At 34.4% G+C, this 20566-nt stretch overlaps 1 protein-coding gene across 5 annotated transcripts in view; it reads right to left on the bottom strand.

Annotated features, from left to right (window-relative positions):
* Positions 1–20566, bottom strand: part of REPS1 (RALBP1 associated Eps domain containing 1) — a 71381-nt gene that overhangs the window by 25776 nt on the left and 25039 nt on the right. For all 5 annotated transcript variants that reach the window (XM_074368267.1, XM_074368268.1, XM_074368269.1 and 2 more), the window contains exons 2-8: positions 11281–11404; positions 9460–9656; positions 9178–9331; positions 8494–8618; positions 7821–7983; positions 7483–7546; positions 6174–6328 (exon numbers count right to left, since the gene is read on the bottom strand). In XM_074368267.1, coding sequence (XP_074224368.1) covers positions 6174–6328; positions 7483–7546; positions 7821–7983; positions 8494–8618; positions 9178–9331; positions 9460–9656; positions 11281–11404 — 982 coding nt within the window. The remainder of the gene's footprint in view (positions 1–6173; positions 6329–7482; positions 7547–7820; positions 7984–8493; positions 8619–9177; positions 9332–9459; positions 9657–11280; positions 11405–20566) is intronic.

The raw sequence follows: 20566 nt of genomic DNA, 5'->3' as shown, positions 1-20566 counted from the left end.
TTAAAAAAATTATCAATTTTAGTTTCTAATAGGGTAACTATTGATAGATCTAAATTACATAACAAAGGCTGTTTAGGGTTCACAAAAATTTTTAAGAATGTAAAAGGAGTCCTAAGACTAAAAAGTTTTTAAAAAATCACCATCATAGAAAATCCAAAAATTATCTCTGGAATAATTTCCTTCTTTCCTACATCCTACACAGAACAACAAACTGCCATAGAAAAAGAGCAAATTACCTATGTTCTAGAAACTAACAGTCACGAGCCTGAGGGGAGGCATTAGGTCTGTAAATAAACTGCACCTCCTTGAACTTGGCTCTGTATAAATACTCCAACAAAGAGCTTCATGCCCGCCCACAAAAGTTAGTCTTTAAGACTGTATCCTTATGGAGGCAGGGGTGTAGTTTTACTCTTACCTGATGCAGTGTTCCAACCTAGCCTCCTGCTGGAACACTGTGTCAACCCTGCCTCCCTCCTGAGGGTTCTGCTCTGCCCCTGACATCATCAGAGCATCAGGGCTGAAAAAGAAGAGCATGAGCCTAAATTATTTGTTAAAGTCAATGCCAAAAGGGCTTTTATGCAAAAAGTATTTCCATGTATAAAAGACACACTGGAAGACACAAGCCAGTGTGATCATACTGATGTACTGTCAATCTACATTTAAAAGTTAGTAATGATAATATTAGAAGTGCAAACCTTATTTTCAGGATTGCAGTAGAAAATAAAAACACTGTCAGTAGTTTTCATCCCTCAAGCCTCTAAAGACTCTGAAAGTTCATAGATACAGTTCAGTTCAGTGTATCTGCTGAACAACCTCTTCCTTAAAAAGCTTGTTTTATTTTAGATTTATAATCTACCCATCCCAAATTTCTCTTATTTTCTTAGTATTGCACTCAGTATACTAAAAAATTGTTTCAAAAATGATTGCCAGCTGTTATTAATCTGATAGAAATCTATACATTCCCTAAAGTCTTATGGTTTAAACCATTTTCCTTTCAAATAGCAAAACAAATCTAGAAAGAATTCTTCAATCATGAAAGTTCAAGGTTTTAATGTCATTTAATAGCTTCACCAAAGCAAAAGTAACTACATCTTTTATTTATTTGAGATGTGAGTATTATTCTTATAAGAAAAAATATCTAAAATAAAAAAACAAACAGGTTTGGATAAATTTTAAGTCTTCTAGGAAAACTATAAATGGTATCCTTTTCATTCATACTTAAAAGACAGGGATAAGCAATGCATATGCAGAAAAAAATTAAAGCCTTAATTTACGATATGCTTTGTGTTAAATGATACTATATGGATAAAAAAACTATGCTCTATTTCTAAAATTCCCCTTCTCCCCAATACTCCACAAAATGGAAACTTACTCAGTAAGCAAACCTTAAGAAGGACTACATAGAAATTGATCAGTTTTAAATGAAAATCAAAGACTGAAAAAAAAAGTAAAAACATGTCCAACAAAGTTTGAAAAGAAACAAAACATTTACCCACAATACTAATAGAACTGTACCTGTTGACCTTTTTTTTGCAGTACTGATCAACATTTTATAGCAAATATTATTTGACTCAGCTATTATACTTCAAAGAATACTACCTACAGATATATAGGTTTCCATTATCCAAGGATACTTAAAGATGTAAAAAGCCCATTTAAAGTTAATTCATTTAAAATGAGGACTAAAATATCATAAAGAGAAAAAACAATTTGGGGCTTTATCTTGAAAACTTACACAGAAAATGAGTATAAAGAAAAAGAATAAAAGATGTTAAAAATTTTGGATAAAACTTGGTGGTAAAATTAATAAAAGCATGAATTCAGTCAGTGAACATTTATTGAAAGCCTGTAAGTAAATACAGTAAACAAAGATACAGTATTGAGCAAAAAAACAAGGCTCTGTTTATTTCCAGAGAGTTCTCTTCCTAATAGAGCAAGACAGACATCCTTCACTTCACTTTTGACTTTCACAACACAATTGTAAAGACAAAAAGCTCATTTCTCCAAAAATATAATTAAGGGTATCATTAAATATTCCCAAGGACTCTAATCTGCTGATATCTAAACTGTAATCCTTTAAAGCCCCTATTGTGTCATTCTTGCACAGATTTTCTCCTTTGCGTATTAGCTAGCCTTGTTTGTTAACATCTTTGCCAGGAATTTGAGAAGTTCTAATTATTTTGTCCAATTTCATTAGATGGTGCATCTCTGCCAATATCTGCAATGGTACTGATTCAACAGATCAAACACCCGACTATCTGAAAAGAAATGACACCAGTGTTAAGAATGCACACATGTGTGTATGGGGCGGGGAGAGGGACTTGAGAAGTAATTCCTTAAGTATAAAGTTAGTGACAAATATTAGCGCCTATTTTCATTATTTTTTCCCCTGCAACTAAAGGCATTTGGAGAGTAAATTTTCCAAAACAAAGATTCATGTATCCGTTTTTTGCAGCACCATTTAAAAGATAAAGCCAGGAGACTACTTGAAAATCCCATCAAAAAGAAACTGGTTAAATTAAGGCACATCCATATTACAGAATACCTTGTATGATAAAGAATGTGACAGCTCTAAATGTGACAAAACGCAGAGATGTCCAACATCACCAAAAAAAAAAAAAAAAAAATCAAGAGGTATAGTGTGATTCTACTTGTGTAAAAACAGGTATCTGTATGTGTTATTTCTGTAGGCTTTCATATGTTCACATTTTTTAGATGAACACAAGAGAAACTCTTGACAGTGATTAACTCACATCAAGCTAGACTCAAGTATCAATTTTTGGCAAACTATTCACAAATAAAAAGTCTCTGGCTTTTAAACATATTCATGTTACGAGTAACCACTAGGACCTTGGGGATCTATGCAATGCACCACATCAACAAGGAAACATGCTCAAATGGACTGTGTAAAGCAGTGATTGTGGAGGAGGAAAAAGAACAGTGAACACGTTCCTTTCCCTCTTTGAGTATCTCAACCAGATACTACTGAGGTGCTTATGTGAGCAGTGTGGTGTGAAGATAGGAAACAGTTTTAAAAAACAAGTGGTTCAACCGCTTAGTCATTTCAAAAATGTGAACGCCTACTTCTGTACTCAATTTGCACCCTGCTAGGTGCTGAGATGTAATGAACAAGATCGAGCTGGTTACTACCTGCCCAGGCCTCTAATCTAGTTTAAGAGAGAGAGAGAGAGAGAGATTTATCAAACAATCACAACAAAAATATATGTAAAACTGCAAACAGACTACCAAGAAGATTCTTTGGAGACTGAGTTTAAAATGTATAACATCTCAACATGCTTTTTTTTTTTTTCCCTTTAAGATACAGTATTGTGGTAGGCTAGCAGGTCATCTTAATCTTTTTTTTTTTAATAGAAAATAACCATTACTAAAACATGACCATTTTTTCTTGAATTCAGCTTCAGAAAGCTGTTTCCACAGTTAATTTTTGTATGCTTTCTAAGACAAAAGCCAAGTTTTCCTTTTTTATTTACTCTAGCTGCCAAATTTAGTGATGTTCAATGTTAAATATTTTAACTCATATCCACATAAGCACTTCTACCTATGATCCTTAGTTGTGCTGTTTTATCTGGTATTTAATCCTATAAACCTGTTCAAATGATTTTGAAGAAAACACCCATACACCCCATCTATGTTTGCATGCCTGTAGAAAGCTTAGCTTGTTACTTCAAGCAACTGTAACTCAAGTCACCACTATTCATCATCCATTTTTCTGTAAGAGTTATTTAAATTATAAATACAGAATACTTGTAAGGCTAATATTTTAATATGCCCCCACACCACAAACATGATAATAAACAATTGTATTTTCAAAGACAGAAATATGTTAAGAAAAATATCCTACTTTTAAAGTGGTACACATTTAGCATAATTCACTCAATAATTATTTACTGAGCACTTGGTACATGCCTGGCAAAGTGCTAGGTCCCAAGGATACAATGATGAATATGATATATTTCCTATTTTTTAAGGAGCTCAGAGTGTTGTGCCACGTAAAGGAAAAAAAGGAACAGGATTCAGTGTAACATGTGCCATAATGAACAGCATGTAGGAGATGCTGTGACAGAGCAAAGAAGACAAAAATCACCTTTGCGTGTAAGTCACAAAGGCTCCATAGAAGGGATATTTATCATAAGTTCTCAGGTCAGCCAAAGAAACTGGGTATTTCTCTTTTAACTGTGAACTTCTAAAAACATAGCTATTTTAAAATGGTTTATAAGGATACTGACTGATCCATAGTGTCACATGATAATTTCTATATTCAAAGGACTCTGTGTCACATGAATCTCAGGCTTATGATAGATAAGAGAAAAAAGATTAAATGGTTCTCTCTCACCTCAAAATAGGACTCCAAATTTATCAATTTATAAGTATACAAAGCAGATTTTAATCTAATATTGTGTGGTCAAAACGTTTACAATAAATTTCATTGGAAAATCATATAATATTGTGTTGGAATTAGAAAAAAATATTTAAGTCTTTGACACTTTTAAAATTATAGTTGGAGTAATAATGCACAGATACACTTAGGCAAAAAACCAGAGTGTCTCTTTGCTAAACAGATCTAACAGGTAGAAAGAACTTCTCGAATCATCAGGCTCAAAATTCCATCAGTAGATCAAGATTACAAAGAACCAGATTTTATTTAAACTAAAGAAAGAAAAATGCAAAAGCCAGATTCACCTATTTGAATACAACAGATAACAAAATCAGACAAGTCTCTAGAAAATGACACACAACAGAGTAAGCTTGACTTATTTCTTGTTTTAGTATGCTATCAGTCAAAAAAAAATTAAAGTCATAGAAAAATCTTACATACAAGGCTCAATTTATAAATCAATGATATGTCAGGTAAGTCTGTAGCTACCACAGTTGCTTCCCTTTTGGCTATCAAATAAGCTAAACAAAGAAATCACTTTTGTTTATTTCTTAATTAGGTAAACCAAAGAACCCTGAAGCAAAATTATCTAACAAAAATACTTAGCTTTTAGCTCAAGTGAGATGCTAACAGATGCCAAATAACTACCTGAAGTAATTAGGAAAATCCTAGGGTTCTCATAGGATAGTATTTCTAAAAAACTAAAATCAGCAGTAAATTATTTGATCAATTATTTATTGGTTGACAAAAGGCCAGCATATAATTCAAGTCTTGAACTATGAATGGCATCAAATCCACATTTCAGGTGGAGAAACAGAAGGAAAAAATAAATGGTTAGAACTTGCCCAAGGTCACAGGAGAAATCAGCAAAACGAGCAGCACACTCAGATTCTGAACTTGAAGGAGACTGTTCTCTTCATGACAGTAATGATTATATGTATGGTTCCTTCTGTATAATTTAGTTAATAAAGTCAGATCCATTTGCATTTCTGAGTTAAACAGACATTGCCCCTTTGAAAGTCAAATTCTAACTTCTCTTTTTAAAAGTGTAAAATTCTTTCCATCATAAAATACAAGAGAATTTAGATAGGAAAATTGAAAACAATAATTTAGTTTTAATTAGACTCACTAAGAATTTAACATTCGATTTCCTTTTACTCATTCGGAATTGAAGAAAAATACTCAAGAAAAATACACCCTTACATTCTTGTTTCCTTTCAAAGAAAGCTACTAGTAAGTATGAGTATTTACAAAAGTATTCTTATAAACATACAAAAAAGCATTGTCTACAAACACAAACTTCCCAGATTTCTTTAGAGTCTGAAGAAAAAAGCTTGATTTTTAAAAAAGAAAATGCTTATAGACTGCAAAGATCTAATGATAAACCGGGCATTCCCTTCAACAAATTAAGATGCATTAAATGGAAAAATGCTGATAATGAAGACAAGATACTTTACCCACTTCATATAATGTATAATACAATTAAAGGGTAGCAAAATAACCAGACACTGTGAAATGCTCTTTGTATCTCTGCAAGTTATATGTGTAAAGAGAAATAGTGGCATTATTCTTTATCTCTTTGTTTAAAGTTAACTAAATAAGCCAAACCACTAATCGAAGTTCAGCCTGTACATCTTATTCTGATGGCAAGTCTACGTGCTCCTGATGCAACGTCTAAGCTCTCAAACTAAGTTTTAATATCTGTCTTATTTTGCTTTATGAATCAAGTGTTATGTTTATGAAAGCACGCAATCAGGTCTCCAGCTCCTGATCTTACCTGCTGTATCTTCCAAATCAATCAGTTTGGGCATTAAGCTTTCAGGGAGTTTTTCTGGTAAGTCATAGCCATTCTTTCTAGCAACTACCAGATGAAAAGCAGCACAAAACTCATCCAGTGTCAAGGCTCCATCTTTATCAAAGTCTGAGAGTTCCCTAGAAGATAAACTTACTATCAATATAATCATATTATGCTTTGGCTCCCTTTAGGTGTCAAAAAAAGCAAGAGAAATCCTTTCCCAGAAAATAACAATCAATAATTTTAAAAATTCCACGATGGAAAGATGTATGTTAAAACAATATAGCAAACTGTTAACTGGGGAATCTAGACAGTGGGCGTATGGGTGTTCAAGGCACAATTCTTTAAACTTTTCTGTATACTTTGAATTCTTATGCGAAAATGCTGAAAAACAGCCCCTATAAATAAAGCTACCAAAAAATGACCTTTAACTCATATGCATTTTTAGTAACAGGATTTAGTTAAAGACAGGCTTAGTTAATATATGTCACTGAAATTTTTAAAAACTTGGTTTGTATTGTTATCAAAATTATACATGTGTGTATTTTAATGCATCCAAAGTAATTACAAGGCTTGATACAAAAACCAGCAGCCCCACCCTGCTGTCCCTTCACTTCCTGGTTGCAGAAGCAACTACTTTTAATTGATTGCCTTAAACAATATAAACAGCATGAATATATTACTAGCTCTTCATTGTTCAGTTTTAGGCATTACCCACCTGTCTCCTACCATAGCATTCTATGCTACTAAAAACCCTACTAACAAAATAATTTAGAAACTAGAAAAATATATTGATATACAGTAAAAATAACATTTATTTATCTTATAATTGCTTTTACAAGTAATTTGCGATTATAATTTGTGTTTTAATGGCTATTTTCAACTACACAGCAACTATCCTGAGTCTTAGTTTATATTTAAATGGGAGCTAAATAAGCACGTTCTTAGGCTCATGTCTTGGTACAGGACTTACTAAACTTGTTAAAAACCAAATGGGTTAAACATAAACATGTATGAACAAACTAACTTTTATTCCAAGCATTATGCTCGTGGCAAGAAGTAGCTGATACAGCTTAAAGAATTTTAGCACATCTTAAAGAACTACTGTAGTGGTATCACATTTCTTCTCTAAAGAGTGAGAGAGAAGCTGCCTACTGGCAATACTGAGTTCTTTGAGAACATTGTTGAAAAGGTTATTCTAATAGTTTATTTTTTAAAGTTCAAAAATCGACCTGCTGGAGACTCATTTGAAACAACCCATATTACCCAACTAATGATATACCACACTTACCAAATATGAGAAAGTTCAAGAATAGGAAGTTTTGATTTTGTAAAAAATTCTTTAGCTGCAGATCCTGAAATAGTAAAACAGTGTTGTTTAGGGTTATTCTGAACTTTTAGCTCTAAGAATAAAATCTGAGGTAAGTCTTAAGACTTTTTTCACTGAGAAAAAGGTAACCACAACATGTATGTATGTCATGTTTTTGGTGTCCAGTGATCATAAACTTTTTAGACAAACAATTTGAGAATTTATCTTTTATAATCTCTGACCAATAAAACCACGTCTTTGAGAGTATGAAACTGAGACTGTCCTATCCCCTCTAAGAATTTCTGTTTTTAACAACTCACCTGGAATAAATCCGTTTAGATCAGGCTGAATGGTTTTAAACTGATTTACATAATACTGTCTTTGTTCATCTGTTATTTTCCAGGGATCATCATAACTACTGGATTGCCTACGAATTTCATTGGCAGTTGTAGCTGATGCTACAGTCCGTACTGTTGTCTGGTCCTGTAATGAAACATTTTTTCCTCAGTACAGTATCTGTCTACATGATTATACGGACCAAGATTGCTCAGTTACTTATTTTTGAAAGTAAAACTTACTTTTTGTGGATTTTTAAAACATAAAAAGTCGTCACAAACTCAACAGCAAACCACATATTTGTTACATGGGTTATTAAATGTTTTTGCACAGTGATTATATAAATGTGTAGCATGACAGCAATATGTAAGCAACAGAAAGTTATGTAAAATGTGCTAAGAAAGCCAAGCAAATATATCCCTATATGCAGAAACCTTTCAAACTTCACTATGGAATTAGAAAGAAAATCAGCCAGAACTTTGTGAAACATTCCAATGAAAACGACTTGAAGAAAAGGCACAGAGCAGAGTTCTGCTTTTTTTTATAAAAGAGTGAACTTGCATTTATAAAATCTGCAACAGCAAAATATAAAAGCAATGACTGCAGCAATACTTTGAATGAAGCAAATAAAAATGCAATACCAATAAAATGTCACACCTGGACAGAAGCAGGATGCATGGTTAAAAGAGTACTGGTTGGTGGAGTATCTGCAAAACTGACCCAATTTTCTTGAGGTGGAGGTGGAGAATGCCCTGACCACACTGCATCACCAGCAGAAGAACCTAAAAGCAGAATGGGTAAACATGCTGGCTCACGTTTGGAGAAAAAAATAAAGTTACCAGACTTTTAATTATAACAAATCACCATACACAGAGTTTTCTTTTAAACTCTAACTTTGAAGAAATGTTAACAATTTCCAAAATGGAATCTTCTCTGTCAGTTTAAAAGCGTACCTCATTTGGTATAATAACCAATTTATTGCTGTAATAAGCAATACAGCAGCAGAATCGTTTTTACAACAAAGTGTACTTCCCTTCACTAATATACTACTATCTTGGAATATATACTCTGGGAAATAATTATTTATTCATTTTGCCTCCAGAGAATCTGATATCTATAAACTTCTGCCTAAGCATCATAGATGTAAGTAAATGTAATTACCACCCTTCAAAGTGTTATATCCACTTACAAATTTTCACAGTCGGCTTTTGCTTCTATTTAAGGTACTTAACTTATAATTAGAAATGGACTTGGAGGCAACTCTTAAATGGACATTAGCAAATTTCCTTCAACTTACAACCCTTAATAAATAGTTGTTACTTTTAAAGAATTTCTAAATACCTGACTGTGCTTCACCAAAGGGAGCCCAAAATGGCCCCGGTCCTGCAAGAGGCCTCTCACTATTTCCCCCACTGGGATGACGGTTGTGCTTCCTCCATGTATGTGGGGAAGCTGGTGGAGACTGCTGCGGTGAAACTACTGGGGATGCAGGTTCCTAGAAAGAACATCATTTTAAAGTTTAAATCTGAAGGTAACATTTTCATTACTAAGGCACTCAGTAATGTTTCAGTGTTAAGCATCCACATAGGACCGCAAATGACAACATTTACATGCACATGATACCTGTTGATCTGCAGATGTACGAGGCTGGACAGTATCATGGCTTATGGATCCCTTTTTCACTTGCCCCCTGCCAGGTGGTGGGGGAATTACACCAGAATAAGACCCTTGATTTTCAGAATCTGAAGAATACGAGGCTGCATGGCGAGATTCCTGTTCATTCTTTGAAGCAACAAATCTTGGCAGAGGAAGGTCCTTTACTGTTAACCACAAAAATAATTATTACTTTAAAATAATTATTATTAAGATAAAATAATTTTTACTTTAAAAGGGGGCATACCCATTAAAAATTGAAATAAGAGATGGATTTAATATTAGAAAAAATTTTTGCAAAGACTGATACAGAAACAACAGATACAAAATGCCACTAAGAAACTGAGATCATCTCCCTTAGATTGTTCATGGAGACTAACCTAGAAAGAAGTAGTAACACCAAATTGCCCTTCTAGGGGGTTATAACAATAGCTATATTAAATGTTCACTGCATGCCTTGCCATATGATTGTACTCTATATTTATCTAATCTCATAACCGTAGCAATCTTGCAAAGTTCCCATTTTACAGATAAAGAAACTGAGGCTCTCAGATGCCGAGGTCAATTAGGATCTGCACAAAGGTCAGTCTGACCTTGAAGTCTCGGTTATTTCTACTCACATGAGTTCTCTAAAGGAGGAAGTCAAAGCTCTAAGCAAAACAAGAATATGTCACTAAGTCTGAGACTAGATCAATCTAAACATTTTCATTGCAGAAATTCCTGAAAATATCTTATTATTCACCTACCAAGGTCACAAGACAAGACATTAGTTATACCTACCCACTTTAGTCTACCACGTAGATATTCCACATTCAATTTTAAACAGAGAAGAAAGATAAAAGACTGAGAACTCCTCTGCATACTTTCAGACTTGAACAATACAGGAGCAGAATCATTTATAAAGTGTACTTCCCTCTACCATGATTACTTGCATTTCTCTTTAGAATCTCCACACTAAGAAGGGAAGGTATTATGCTTAGTCAGTATTTACGTAAAGGTCAAAATTACCTAAAAAGAATATAAACTCTCAACTCTAGAACAATGATGTGTGGCAAACCAGAGGTCTGGCTGACTAATACACTGGGCTGGTACTTAAAATTATTTTTTAAAAATTCTAACATTACAGAAAACCAAGTCTTCTCTTGCCCTCTTTCCCTATGAAAACCACAGAATTCTGCATTTAAGTGCCTACCTTTATAGAATTTCCATCTATTCAGGCATCAACAAGCCTCCAAATAATAGAAAAACAAATTATCTTAGGTGACACTTGTAAGGCAGTCAGATGCTTGTATTTAGGTTTTAGCCTGCCAATACTTTAATACTGTCTCTAACAAAGTTTTGATTAACTAAAACTACAATTTCAAGTGGAGCTTTCATAGCCTTTCCAAACAGGAAAACACAAGGCATGTTTTAAACTTAGTAGAAAAGAATATAAGAAAAGCATATATGAAGATGGTCACTACAATTCATCATTTACCTTTATAAAATTATTCATCTAAATTCTTTCTAAGCAATTTTTAGTGAATTAATTTTTTAAAATCACCATTTTAGCAGTTTTTATATTACCATCAAATATGTATGAAGTACATATATGCCCTAACAGATTTAAGGTAGATATATTTTTCTAATGTTCACAAATAGAAAAAGCATGGTAGTGAGAATAATCATGACACTTTACTCAAGGTCACAAATGCCACTAAAATCAGAAAGACTCAACAGTTCTATGGACTTTACTTCATTTGTCATTAGAAGTCCATTTTCATTTCAGTTACTTATATATTCCACACTTACCTGTATTTATACTTTCCACTCTTAAAGGGAAACCAGACTGGGCAACAGCTACGAGTTTCAAAGCAATATAAAACTGACTTCTTCCAAAATAACCAAGTCTTTTTGCACCACAAAGCTGCATAATCTATAAAAGAACACAATGCTAACATTAAGAATTATGACAATAATTCTCCAAATAAGTAGCTCTCTAATTTGTGTTTATAACTTCTCCAAAATACATAACTGACATCTGGTATATTACTCTCAACTGATGACCAGCTTCCTCAAGTTTCAGGTTAATATATCTGAAAAGAAAAAGGTACTGACCTTACACTAAGGTTATCGTTCTCCTACTTACTAAAATTGATATGATAGGCAATTATGTTTTATCAGAATAACTTTTTTCTTAAGAATTGTACTTTTTAGAAACAAATGTACCACCCACTCTTCTTCATAAACACAAACATATTACATACAATAGGGCCAAAAGTTTCTGCAACTAATAGATTATTATACAGGCATTTAAAGTAATAATCATACAGTGAAGTGACACATTAAGCAGGGAATGGCAGGATGCATAATTTTAACAACATAATCACAAATTTTAAAACAACCAGTTATATAAAAATTCTATCAGCAAGTCTGTTAGGTGAGATTAAGAGTAGGGTTTTTCTCTTATTTTCCAGATTATATTTAATGTGGTTATACTACTCTTCTTTAAAACAGCAATTTTTGTTTCTTTGCTTTCTTTTTTTTTTTAAAGCATGAAGGCTTTCAAGGATCACCCTAGTCACTCAACAAGTATTTCTAGACTGACTACTATAAGTAACAGTAGAAAATAGAATTTTAAGTTACAAATTTAAATTATAACCCCCCACACTCCTTGAATCTAGAGTAATATCTACTATTGAGACATCACAAAGTAATGTTAAAATAAGCACTAAGTATCCTTGTCTCAGTCTCTCCAGAAATTCAAATTCTTGTAGAAAGGGAGCATATTTAGTCTATTTTCTTTTTCCCAACACACTCAAAGTAAGATTAAGGTACCTGAGATGTTGTGCTGTTAAGTCAGAAGTACTTACTAGAATTGCTCAAAAGCACCTATCAATGGTTCAGCAACATATCACAGTAACAATAACCATTTGTTTACTTGCACAAGAAAAGACACTCATTTTTGCTCATCAACACAGGGTGAAGTTCCTGTTTCTGCCACTAAGGGGCATCACTTCTGTGCAAATTTAAAAGGGCAAGGAGGATAAAGAGGCAGGTTTACACTAAGAGAACTATGAGGAAAAGGAGGGCAGCAAGAACAGAAAGCCACACAGCCTTGCAGGTTACGCAGGCAATGAGTTATGACTGTCGTCCTTACCTACTACCCTTTTCTTCCCATTTGGAACCCCTTGAGGGATCATTACACATCTTAGATACTTTTGCTTATAAACCAAAGCACCTAAAATATGCCAGGTAAGTGCTAGATAAAAGGAAGACCTACAAGGAGATCACATGTAGTTTGTTTATCTTTGTCACATCTGTTTCAGGTGCCTGTGGGACACTCAGGAGGAAATACCCAAGGGAATAGTTAGAAACGCAAAGGTAGTATTCAGAAATGAGCACGCAGAGGACGTGTGCTCCAAACCTGGGACACAGACAGGTGGTGATGACTGAAGCTGGGGGAGTAAACGAAACTGCCAGCAAGCCCAGAGCAGTGAAAGGAAACCTAACAGGCAGGAATAAAAAGGAGCCTATGAAAGAGACGGTGGGAAAAAGCACTGGCAGAAAGTGGGAAACCAAGGTTGCGAAGAGGCTTTGGGAGGCTGGAGAAAGCCTGAAAGGAAACAACCATTGCACATGCAGATTTACTGCATAGGGTGTTCAAGATGAGAAGCAGCCTAAACTCACCACAAGAATAGATAAAGTTAATTATGGAATAGCCACATAATGAGAAAACTATGTAGCCTTCAAAACTCATAGCATTAATGTTATAAAAACAAAAAGCAGGACACAAAGCAATGTATACATAAGCATAATCCCAATCCTATTATGATTTGTACATGTAAATGGTAGTGAATACGCTAGTGTTTATTTCTGCGTGCTGAGACTAGGGGGTATTTCTATGTTTTCTTTACATGAGTCTGTCTTTACTACGAAAAATATTTAGTATCATTTAATCAGAAAATTGATAAATAATTTCCAAAAAGGAGAAACAGCAGGACCAAATAAAAAAGGGGGAAAATGTACTCTGTTTTCCAGTTGGGAGGTTTCTGCTGCTTGAGCAGTTGTAGATGCGTGGGAGGGTAAAATCTAGTCTGCAGTGAGTTAAGGAATAAACCAGAGGAATTTAAGTAGAAAGACAGGTACAAAACAGGTTAAGATACTTGGCTTTGAAAAAAGTTTAGAAGAGTAATTCTATTTCTCTTTAAGTCTCAGAGTTGGTCAGCGGAACTGACACTAGAAACCAGGTCTTTTGATTCCAAACCCAAAGCTCATTCCAGGAAGTGGGGTGGAGGTGAGCGGATAGGAGAGCAAGGGGATAGTGTCTTTCTACTATTTCAGACATAACAAAATTTTAGAAGTCTGTATGCCAAGCTGCCACCTTGGGACTCAAGAAAGATGTTTTGAAAGTGTGGATAAAAGGAATCAAAGGCAATACATGCAATTATTTCTCTGCAACTGATCCTGGTTGCATCACCTGAAAACTTACTTTGTAGCCCAAGTCAGGCACGTGTGTCACTCTCTCTCTAAGCTACCCCTACTGCAGAGGCCATAAGCCCACAAAAGCCGGAGAGGAGGAAAGGAGTTGTGACATACAAATTTACAAAAATAATTCCTGATGAAGTAGTATCAAGAAGTCTAGATTACCATCACAAGCTTGTGAATTACACAAAAATCTGTCTCTAAAGAAATATCTGGAATAAATGCCTAGAAGGAGACCTGATGGACCAAAGCATATATATATTTAAAAATGTATTAGCTATAGCTAATTGCCTTTCAAAAAGGTTACTGAAATTTATTCTCTCACTGTCAATATGAGAGTGTTTCTCATCTTTTCTCACCTCATCTTTTTCTCCAGTAATTTGAAAAGCCACTCACACACTTACATGTATTTATTTCTGACCCCCTGTGTTACACAGTTCTGTATAGCTATTCCTGGACCTGTAACATTGTTTTAATTACTTTAGCATTATAATATTTAAATATCTGAAAGGGTTAGCTCAGCCCTCACTTTTTCTTGTTTAGAATTTTCTTTGCTATTCTCATGTTACTAATTCTTCCAAATAATCTTTAGAATCATTTATCAAAATAAACCGAGATTTTTAACTGAAATGGCAATTCATTTACATTTATAAAATTCCTAACTTTAACAAGACTTCTTCAGCATTATCATTAAGGGCAATACTGGCTGATACTCTGCAACACTTTTGTTAAGAAACTAGTTTCACTCTTCTGAGAGTTTTGTTTTGGGCTTTATATTTTCAGAAACCACAGACAGATATTAATTCTATCATGTGTATTTTGGGGCAGAAAACTAAAGATAACTTTTCTCTCTGGTCTTATTAATATTAATGATTCTATTAAAAGAGTTCCTAACATCAAACCATCCTTTGATCCCTGAAATGAATTCCATTTATTCATAGTGTATTTTTTCAAATAACATTTATATAAAATTTTAACCACAATCTTAAGCTTTAAAAAAAACTGTATCTGAAAAGTTTGGAATTCATGTTATGTTGGCTTTGTAAACACAACTAGCAAGCTTTGCTTTTTTCCTGCTTCAAATACTTTAAATAGATTAGGAATTATACGATCCTTAAAGATTTGGAAGAAAATTCACCTATGACATAGGCTGGTCAATATCTCTGATTTATGTCTTAATTTCTTCCATGTTATTTGGAATAAACTAGGTTTTCTCTAAAATATTTGACAATTTCCTAGAAAACTATTTATTGCCTCCAAATTTTGAAACTTACTAATAGTTCAGCATTATTCAAAGTAGTCTCACTCTTTTAACTGCCTCTCTATGGTAATTTTCCCTTATTCTAAATTATGTGTATTTCTGTGCAAGCTCACACAGTTGCCTGATGGTGAGAAACACTTAAAGCCTTGTTAGGATACAGATTCCCAGACCCCTTCCACTAGATTCTAACTCACCTAGGAGACCCAGGGCCAGCAACTGTTTGCTGGTATGCTACTGACAGCTACTGAAACTATTAAGCTTTATTTCCTCAACATTATAAAATTTATACACTCATGGTAAAATAAATAAAATAGTATTTGGGATATAGAATTAGAAGTTCCTACAGTCCCCATCAGAAGTTGCAATTCTTTTCTTGCTTTCTTCCACTTTTTTCTACATATATACAAGCACATACACAGTTCAAACCCATGTTGTTCAAGAGTCAACAGCATACAAAGTTAGTAAAAATACTAGAAGATTAAAAAAAATTTCTCCAGAAGTAGGAAGGAGAAAGATGAATTTAAAAATACAAGAGAAAAGAAACAAAGAAGATTGATTCATCTAGAGGGGCCAAATTCTTATCAAAACGAAGTTTACAAACAATGCAAAGAGAAGAATAGTAATGAAAGAACAAAAGATTTACCCTAAAGCTAAAGAACAGAAGTTTTCAGATTGAGAAAGTCTACTGAGCGCTCAACACATGTGTTAAAGAATTCCTAAACACATTATTGTGGACCTTCAAAACACTAGTATAAAACAAAGATCCCAAGAGCACCCAGAAGAGACATGGGGAGAGGGATAAGGGAGTGAGGTATTGATCACTTAAGAAAAAATTATTAACTGGATTGGAATCAGACCTCTAATTGGTAACACTGAATATCAGAAAACAATAAAGCAACATCCTCAAAGTTTCAAGAAAAAATTATTCACAACCTAGAATTCTGTATCCAAACTAGCACCAGATGATAAAAAAGGACACTTTCATAGATGCAGAAATTTTTAAGTTTATCTCCTATGAACTGTTTCTTGGGAAAATGAGGGTGTCACTGAGCAAAATTTGGAAAACGAGGATGCTACCCAGGAAAAAGTAGACACCCACCAAGAAGATGGAGAAATAAAGTTGCACAACGATAGCTATGCAGCTGGCTGAGAGCAACTAGTCCAGACAGAGTTAAATGACAGAAGGCTCTAGGAGGAAAATTTTGGAAAAAATAAAGGGGAAGGAATGGATATGAAGGCAAACAGTGCAAGAAAAAACAAAGAAAGGCAGTTGAGAAAGTATAAGAATGTAATCACAGTACAATGCCTGGATCTGCAGTAAAAATATTTATATCATCATAATGTAAATACTGTTTTATCTTCAACTTTTAGATTCAATCTAAAGTCAAAAACATTAAGCAATTAAGAATTACAGTTATAGAACAAGGTGCAAATGTTATCAATATTAAATATGTTAAAGTATACTAACAAGTCGAGAAAGAAAAGGATAAGAAGGTGAAGGGAAAAAGGCATGGCTCTGGTTTCTAATCTAGCATGTAAGAAGGTTGGAAATCAGCATTCCATCCAGACAAGCAAAAAGCTGAATAAACTGAAAAATCAAGAACTCTTCTTAGATCTGTAAGAGAATGAAGGTCATAGAGCAAACCACTAACCCTCAAATTGGAGACCCACAGAAAGCAAATACAGAGAATCACAACTTGCAGGAAGAGAAATCCATCAGCATCAACTTCCTCAAAACCAGTACCAGGGAAGGGAAGACTGAACTGTAAAGCAATGAACTGCTGTAAGCTCTGAGAGACAAAAACTACAGGAGGACCTAGTCATAGAGGGGGTCCCACAACACTGTGAAATTTACCCATAGGAGGAACCTCTACCAGGTTCTCACAGTGAATATGGGGGGAAAATCTCTCTGGGCTTCTGGCAGTGGGAGGGGAAAAGGAACCATGTGGAAATCAACCAGAGCATTCTGTTCTTAACAAGGCCTGTCCTCAGGAGAAACTATTTAACCAAAGTCTAATCTGCCCAGGTTTTAGCAGAGCCTAATTGACCTGGGAGAAGGGAAATGCCCGTTCAACCCATTCTGTCCCACCTAAGGAGGGCAGAGAGGATACAGGTGAGACTGAGAAGCAATTGTGAAGTTCACAGTCCAGAGGCACAGGTTCACTAAAAGACTGAGACATAATTATAAGGCTACAGAATGCTTCACCTCCCCCATACCTTATCACCACATCACTAAAGGTGTATTTATAGTAGTTCATTAACCCAGTACATCATGTCAGGATATAAAGAAAAAAAAAAATTACAAGACATAATAAAAGGCAAAAAAAACCCCACTTTGAAGAAACAAAGCAAGCATTAAAACCAGTCTCAGATATGGCAGGGATGTTGGAACTACCAGGCCAGGAATTTAAAACAACTATGATTAATATGTGAGAGGCTCTAATGGATAAAGTAGACAGCATGCAAGAACAGATGGGCAATATAAACAGAGAGATAGAAATCCTAAGAAAACCAAAAAAAACAAAAACAAAAAAATGCTAGCTATTAAAAACACTACAAAAGAAACAAAAAAATGACTTTGATGGGCTTATTAGTAGACTAGACACAGCTAAGGGAAGAATCCTCAAGCTTGAGGCTATATCAATAGGATCTCTAAAACTGAAAAGCAAAGACAAAAAAAAAAAAACAGGATAGAATATTCAAAAACTGTGGGACAACTACAAAAGGTATGAAACAATGTAATAAGAAGACAGGAGGAGTATAAAGAGAGAAAGAACAAAAGAAACACTTGAAATGATAACGACTGAAAATTTCCTCCAAATTAATGCCAGAACCTGAACCACTGATCCAGGAAGCTACGGGGACACAAAGCAGGGTAAGTGCCAAAAAAAAGTACACCTAGGCCCTTTACAAAAATTAACTCAAAATGGATCACAGATCTAAATGTAAAACACAAGATTATAAAACTCCTGGAAGATAGCATATGTATTCAGGGCCCCTAAGAAAAAGTGGAATGTTTTTCTTTCACCTAATAGAATAACACTATATACAGTGTTTGTTTTGTTCTGTTCTTTTTAATGATTTGTGATTTTTTCCTTGTTGCCAAGTTATTTTTGTTCTATCAGCAGTCTTTGTGGTTCTGCCCTTCTACCTTGTATGCCATGGCTTAAAATTGAATCAACTTTTTAATTCTGTAGAAAACAAGAATAGTTCTTTAATAATAACTCAAAGAGCTTTCCAATGAGCAAAGGACACAAACAACATTTTTTACTTCCAACATACAAATATGGAGGAGGTGGTCGTAGGGGAGGGAAGTTAACATTTACTGAGTACATACAATGCTAAGCACAGTGCTAAATACTCAAGGTGTTCCCACCTAATCTTAAAAATAATGGAGTAGAATTGGTACTATTATCATTTTACAGAGGAAGAAAGAGAATCAGACTGGCCAAGTACCTAAGGCCAGAGGGCCCAGAAAGGGGCAGAGTTACAATTCAAAGCTATGTTTTTATTCTCCTACCAAGACATGCTGTTCACTGTCCTTTTCCTAGGATAATATCAGGTACCTCAGGGCAAGTACACTCAATAAGTCCTAAAGCATGTCTTATTGTCCAAAGTGCCTAGTACACAGTGACAAAGTAGTTAAAATGCATAAGGAAGACTCTTTAATCCTATGTTCAGAACATCAGGTGCGGGGAATGCTAACAACAATAAAGGTATATGGAAATTATTTCTTATTTGAGGATTTCAGCTTCAATCCATGAGCTGAATTATAACACAGAAAAACTAAAAAAAAAAAGAATGTAGAATATATTGGGACTATATATTATACTGAAAATCAATAATCATTGAGAATACAGTCAAAATTCTTTGCAAAGTGAAATTTTAATGAATGTTTAATATAATAAAATGTAACAGAAAGTAAGATCCTCCCCTTTATAGTCATTATCAGGTTAAAAATGAGAAAAATGATTCCATTGTTCTCATTTTTATAAACACTCTTTAGTTTAAGAGGGCCTGGGTCAGTGCAACACCTGACTGTTTTTGCTGTCTTAAACACCCAGTTTAGTCTACCTATATGCACAACGCTGGCTACCAAGTCAGTCTAACTTTCATTGTTCCACTAACTTGTTAGACTAGTCCCCACACCTCTCTGTGACTCATTAGCTTTACCAACATGGGAACACTTGTAATGGAGACTCACATTTACTAGAGAAATCAGAAGAAAGTAGAGAACAATTACACTGAGTAGGATTTAGACTAGGAAGGCTGTTTACTTCTTATTCCACTTAATGCTCAAAGCAATACTTTAATGTTGGCTACCATTATCCGCAGTTCACAGGAAAGGAAACTGAGGCTAATAAGTGGCAGAGCCAGGATTCAAGGCCAGATTAGTCTGAGTCCAAAGCCTCTCTGTTCCCAGGTGCCTCCAAGGCATAGCCAAAGAGAACTCTTAACAGTGGCATGTTTATGGGACACTAGTTCCAAAATGTATTCCAAAGAATACCAGTCAAGTGACAGGCTCTGCACTTCACTAAACTGGTCTAACACAGCCCCCTTGGAGACTTACGATGCATTTTTAGCCCATAAGAAGCACTAAAAAATCCTACAGTCCAGAAACAAACCTCATTTTGGTTTAGTAACTATTAACTTGCTTCAGAGCTAGTGGTCCATAGATCAGGTGCTCTGTATAACACACTTTGGGGATCAATGCTGTAAGACCCCAGAGCAGTGATTCTCAAACTCTTTGGTATCAGGATCCCTTAAACATACTTAAAAAAATTACTCAGGACTCCCTCAAAGCTTTTGTTTTCGTGGGTTATATTTGTTGATATTTACCATACTAGAACTTAAACTGGGAAATTAAAAAATACATATCTATGAATTCATTTAAAAATAAGAATAATCCTATCACATGTAACATAAATTTTATCACTGTATTTTTCAAAATTAAAAAAATTGAGTGAGAGGAGTACATTTGTTTTATATAAATTTCCTTTATGTCCAGCTTAGAAGATGAATACCTGCTTTTGTATTTCATTCACTGCAATATGTTGCTTTGTTTAAAGTATAAAAGCACATTCCTACTTCATGCAGAAGTGTGCTGGGAAATAGAGGACAATTTAAATAGCCTTTTTAGATAAATCTGATTTTTTTTGATACCACACCAAAACTCAAAAAGTGGTAGTTGCTTAAGGGTTAGCTGCGATAGAAAGCCCAAAGCCACATTAATAAACTTTTTTGCATATTCTTACATTAAAATCCATCGGTGTATCTAGTGCACTGCATCACACATTGGTCATATGTAAACTATTGGTTCACTGAGTTATGCAGATCTTCCAAATGTTGACA

This window comes from Camelus bactrianus, chromosome 8 (assembly GCF_048773025.1).
Source record: "Camelus bactrianus isolate YW-2024 breed Bactrian camel chromosome 8, ASM4877302v1, whole genome shotgun sequence".
Classification (NCBI taxonomy): Eukaryota; Metazoa; Chordata; class Mammalia; order Artiodactyla; family Camelidae; genus Camelus; species Camelus bactrianus.
This window is presented reverse-complemented; position numbering and strand designations above follow the sequence as displayed.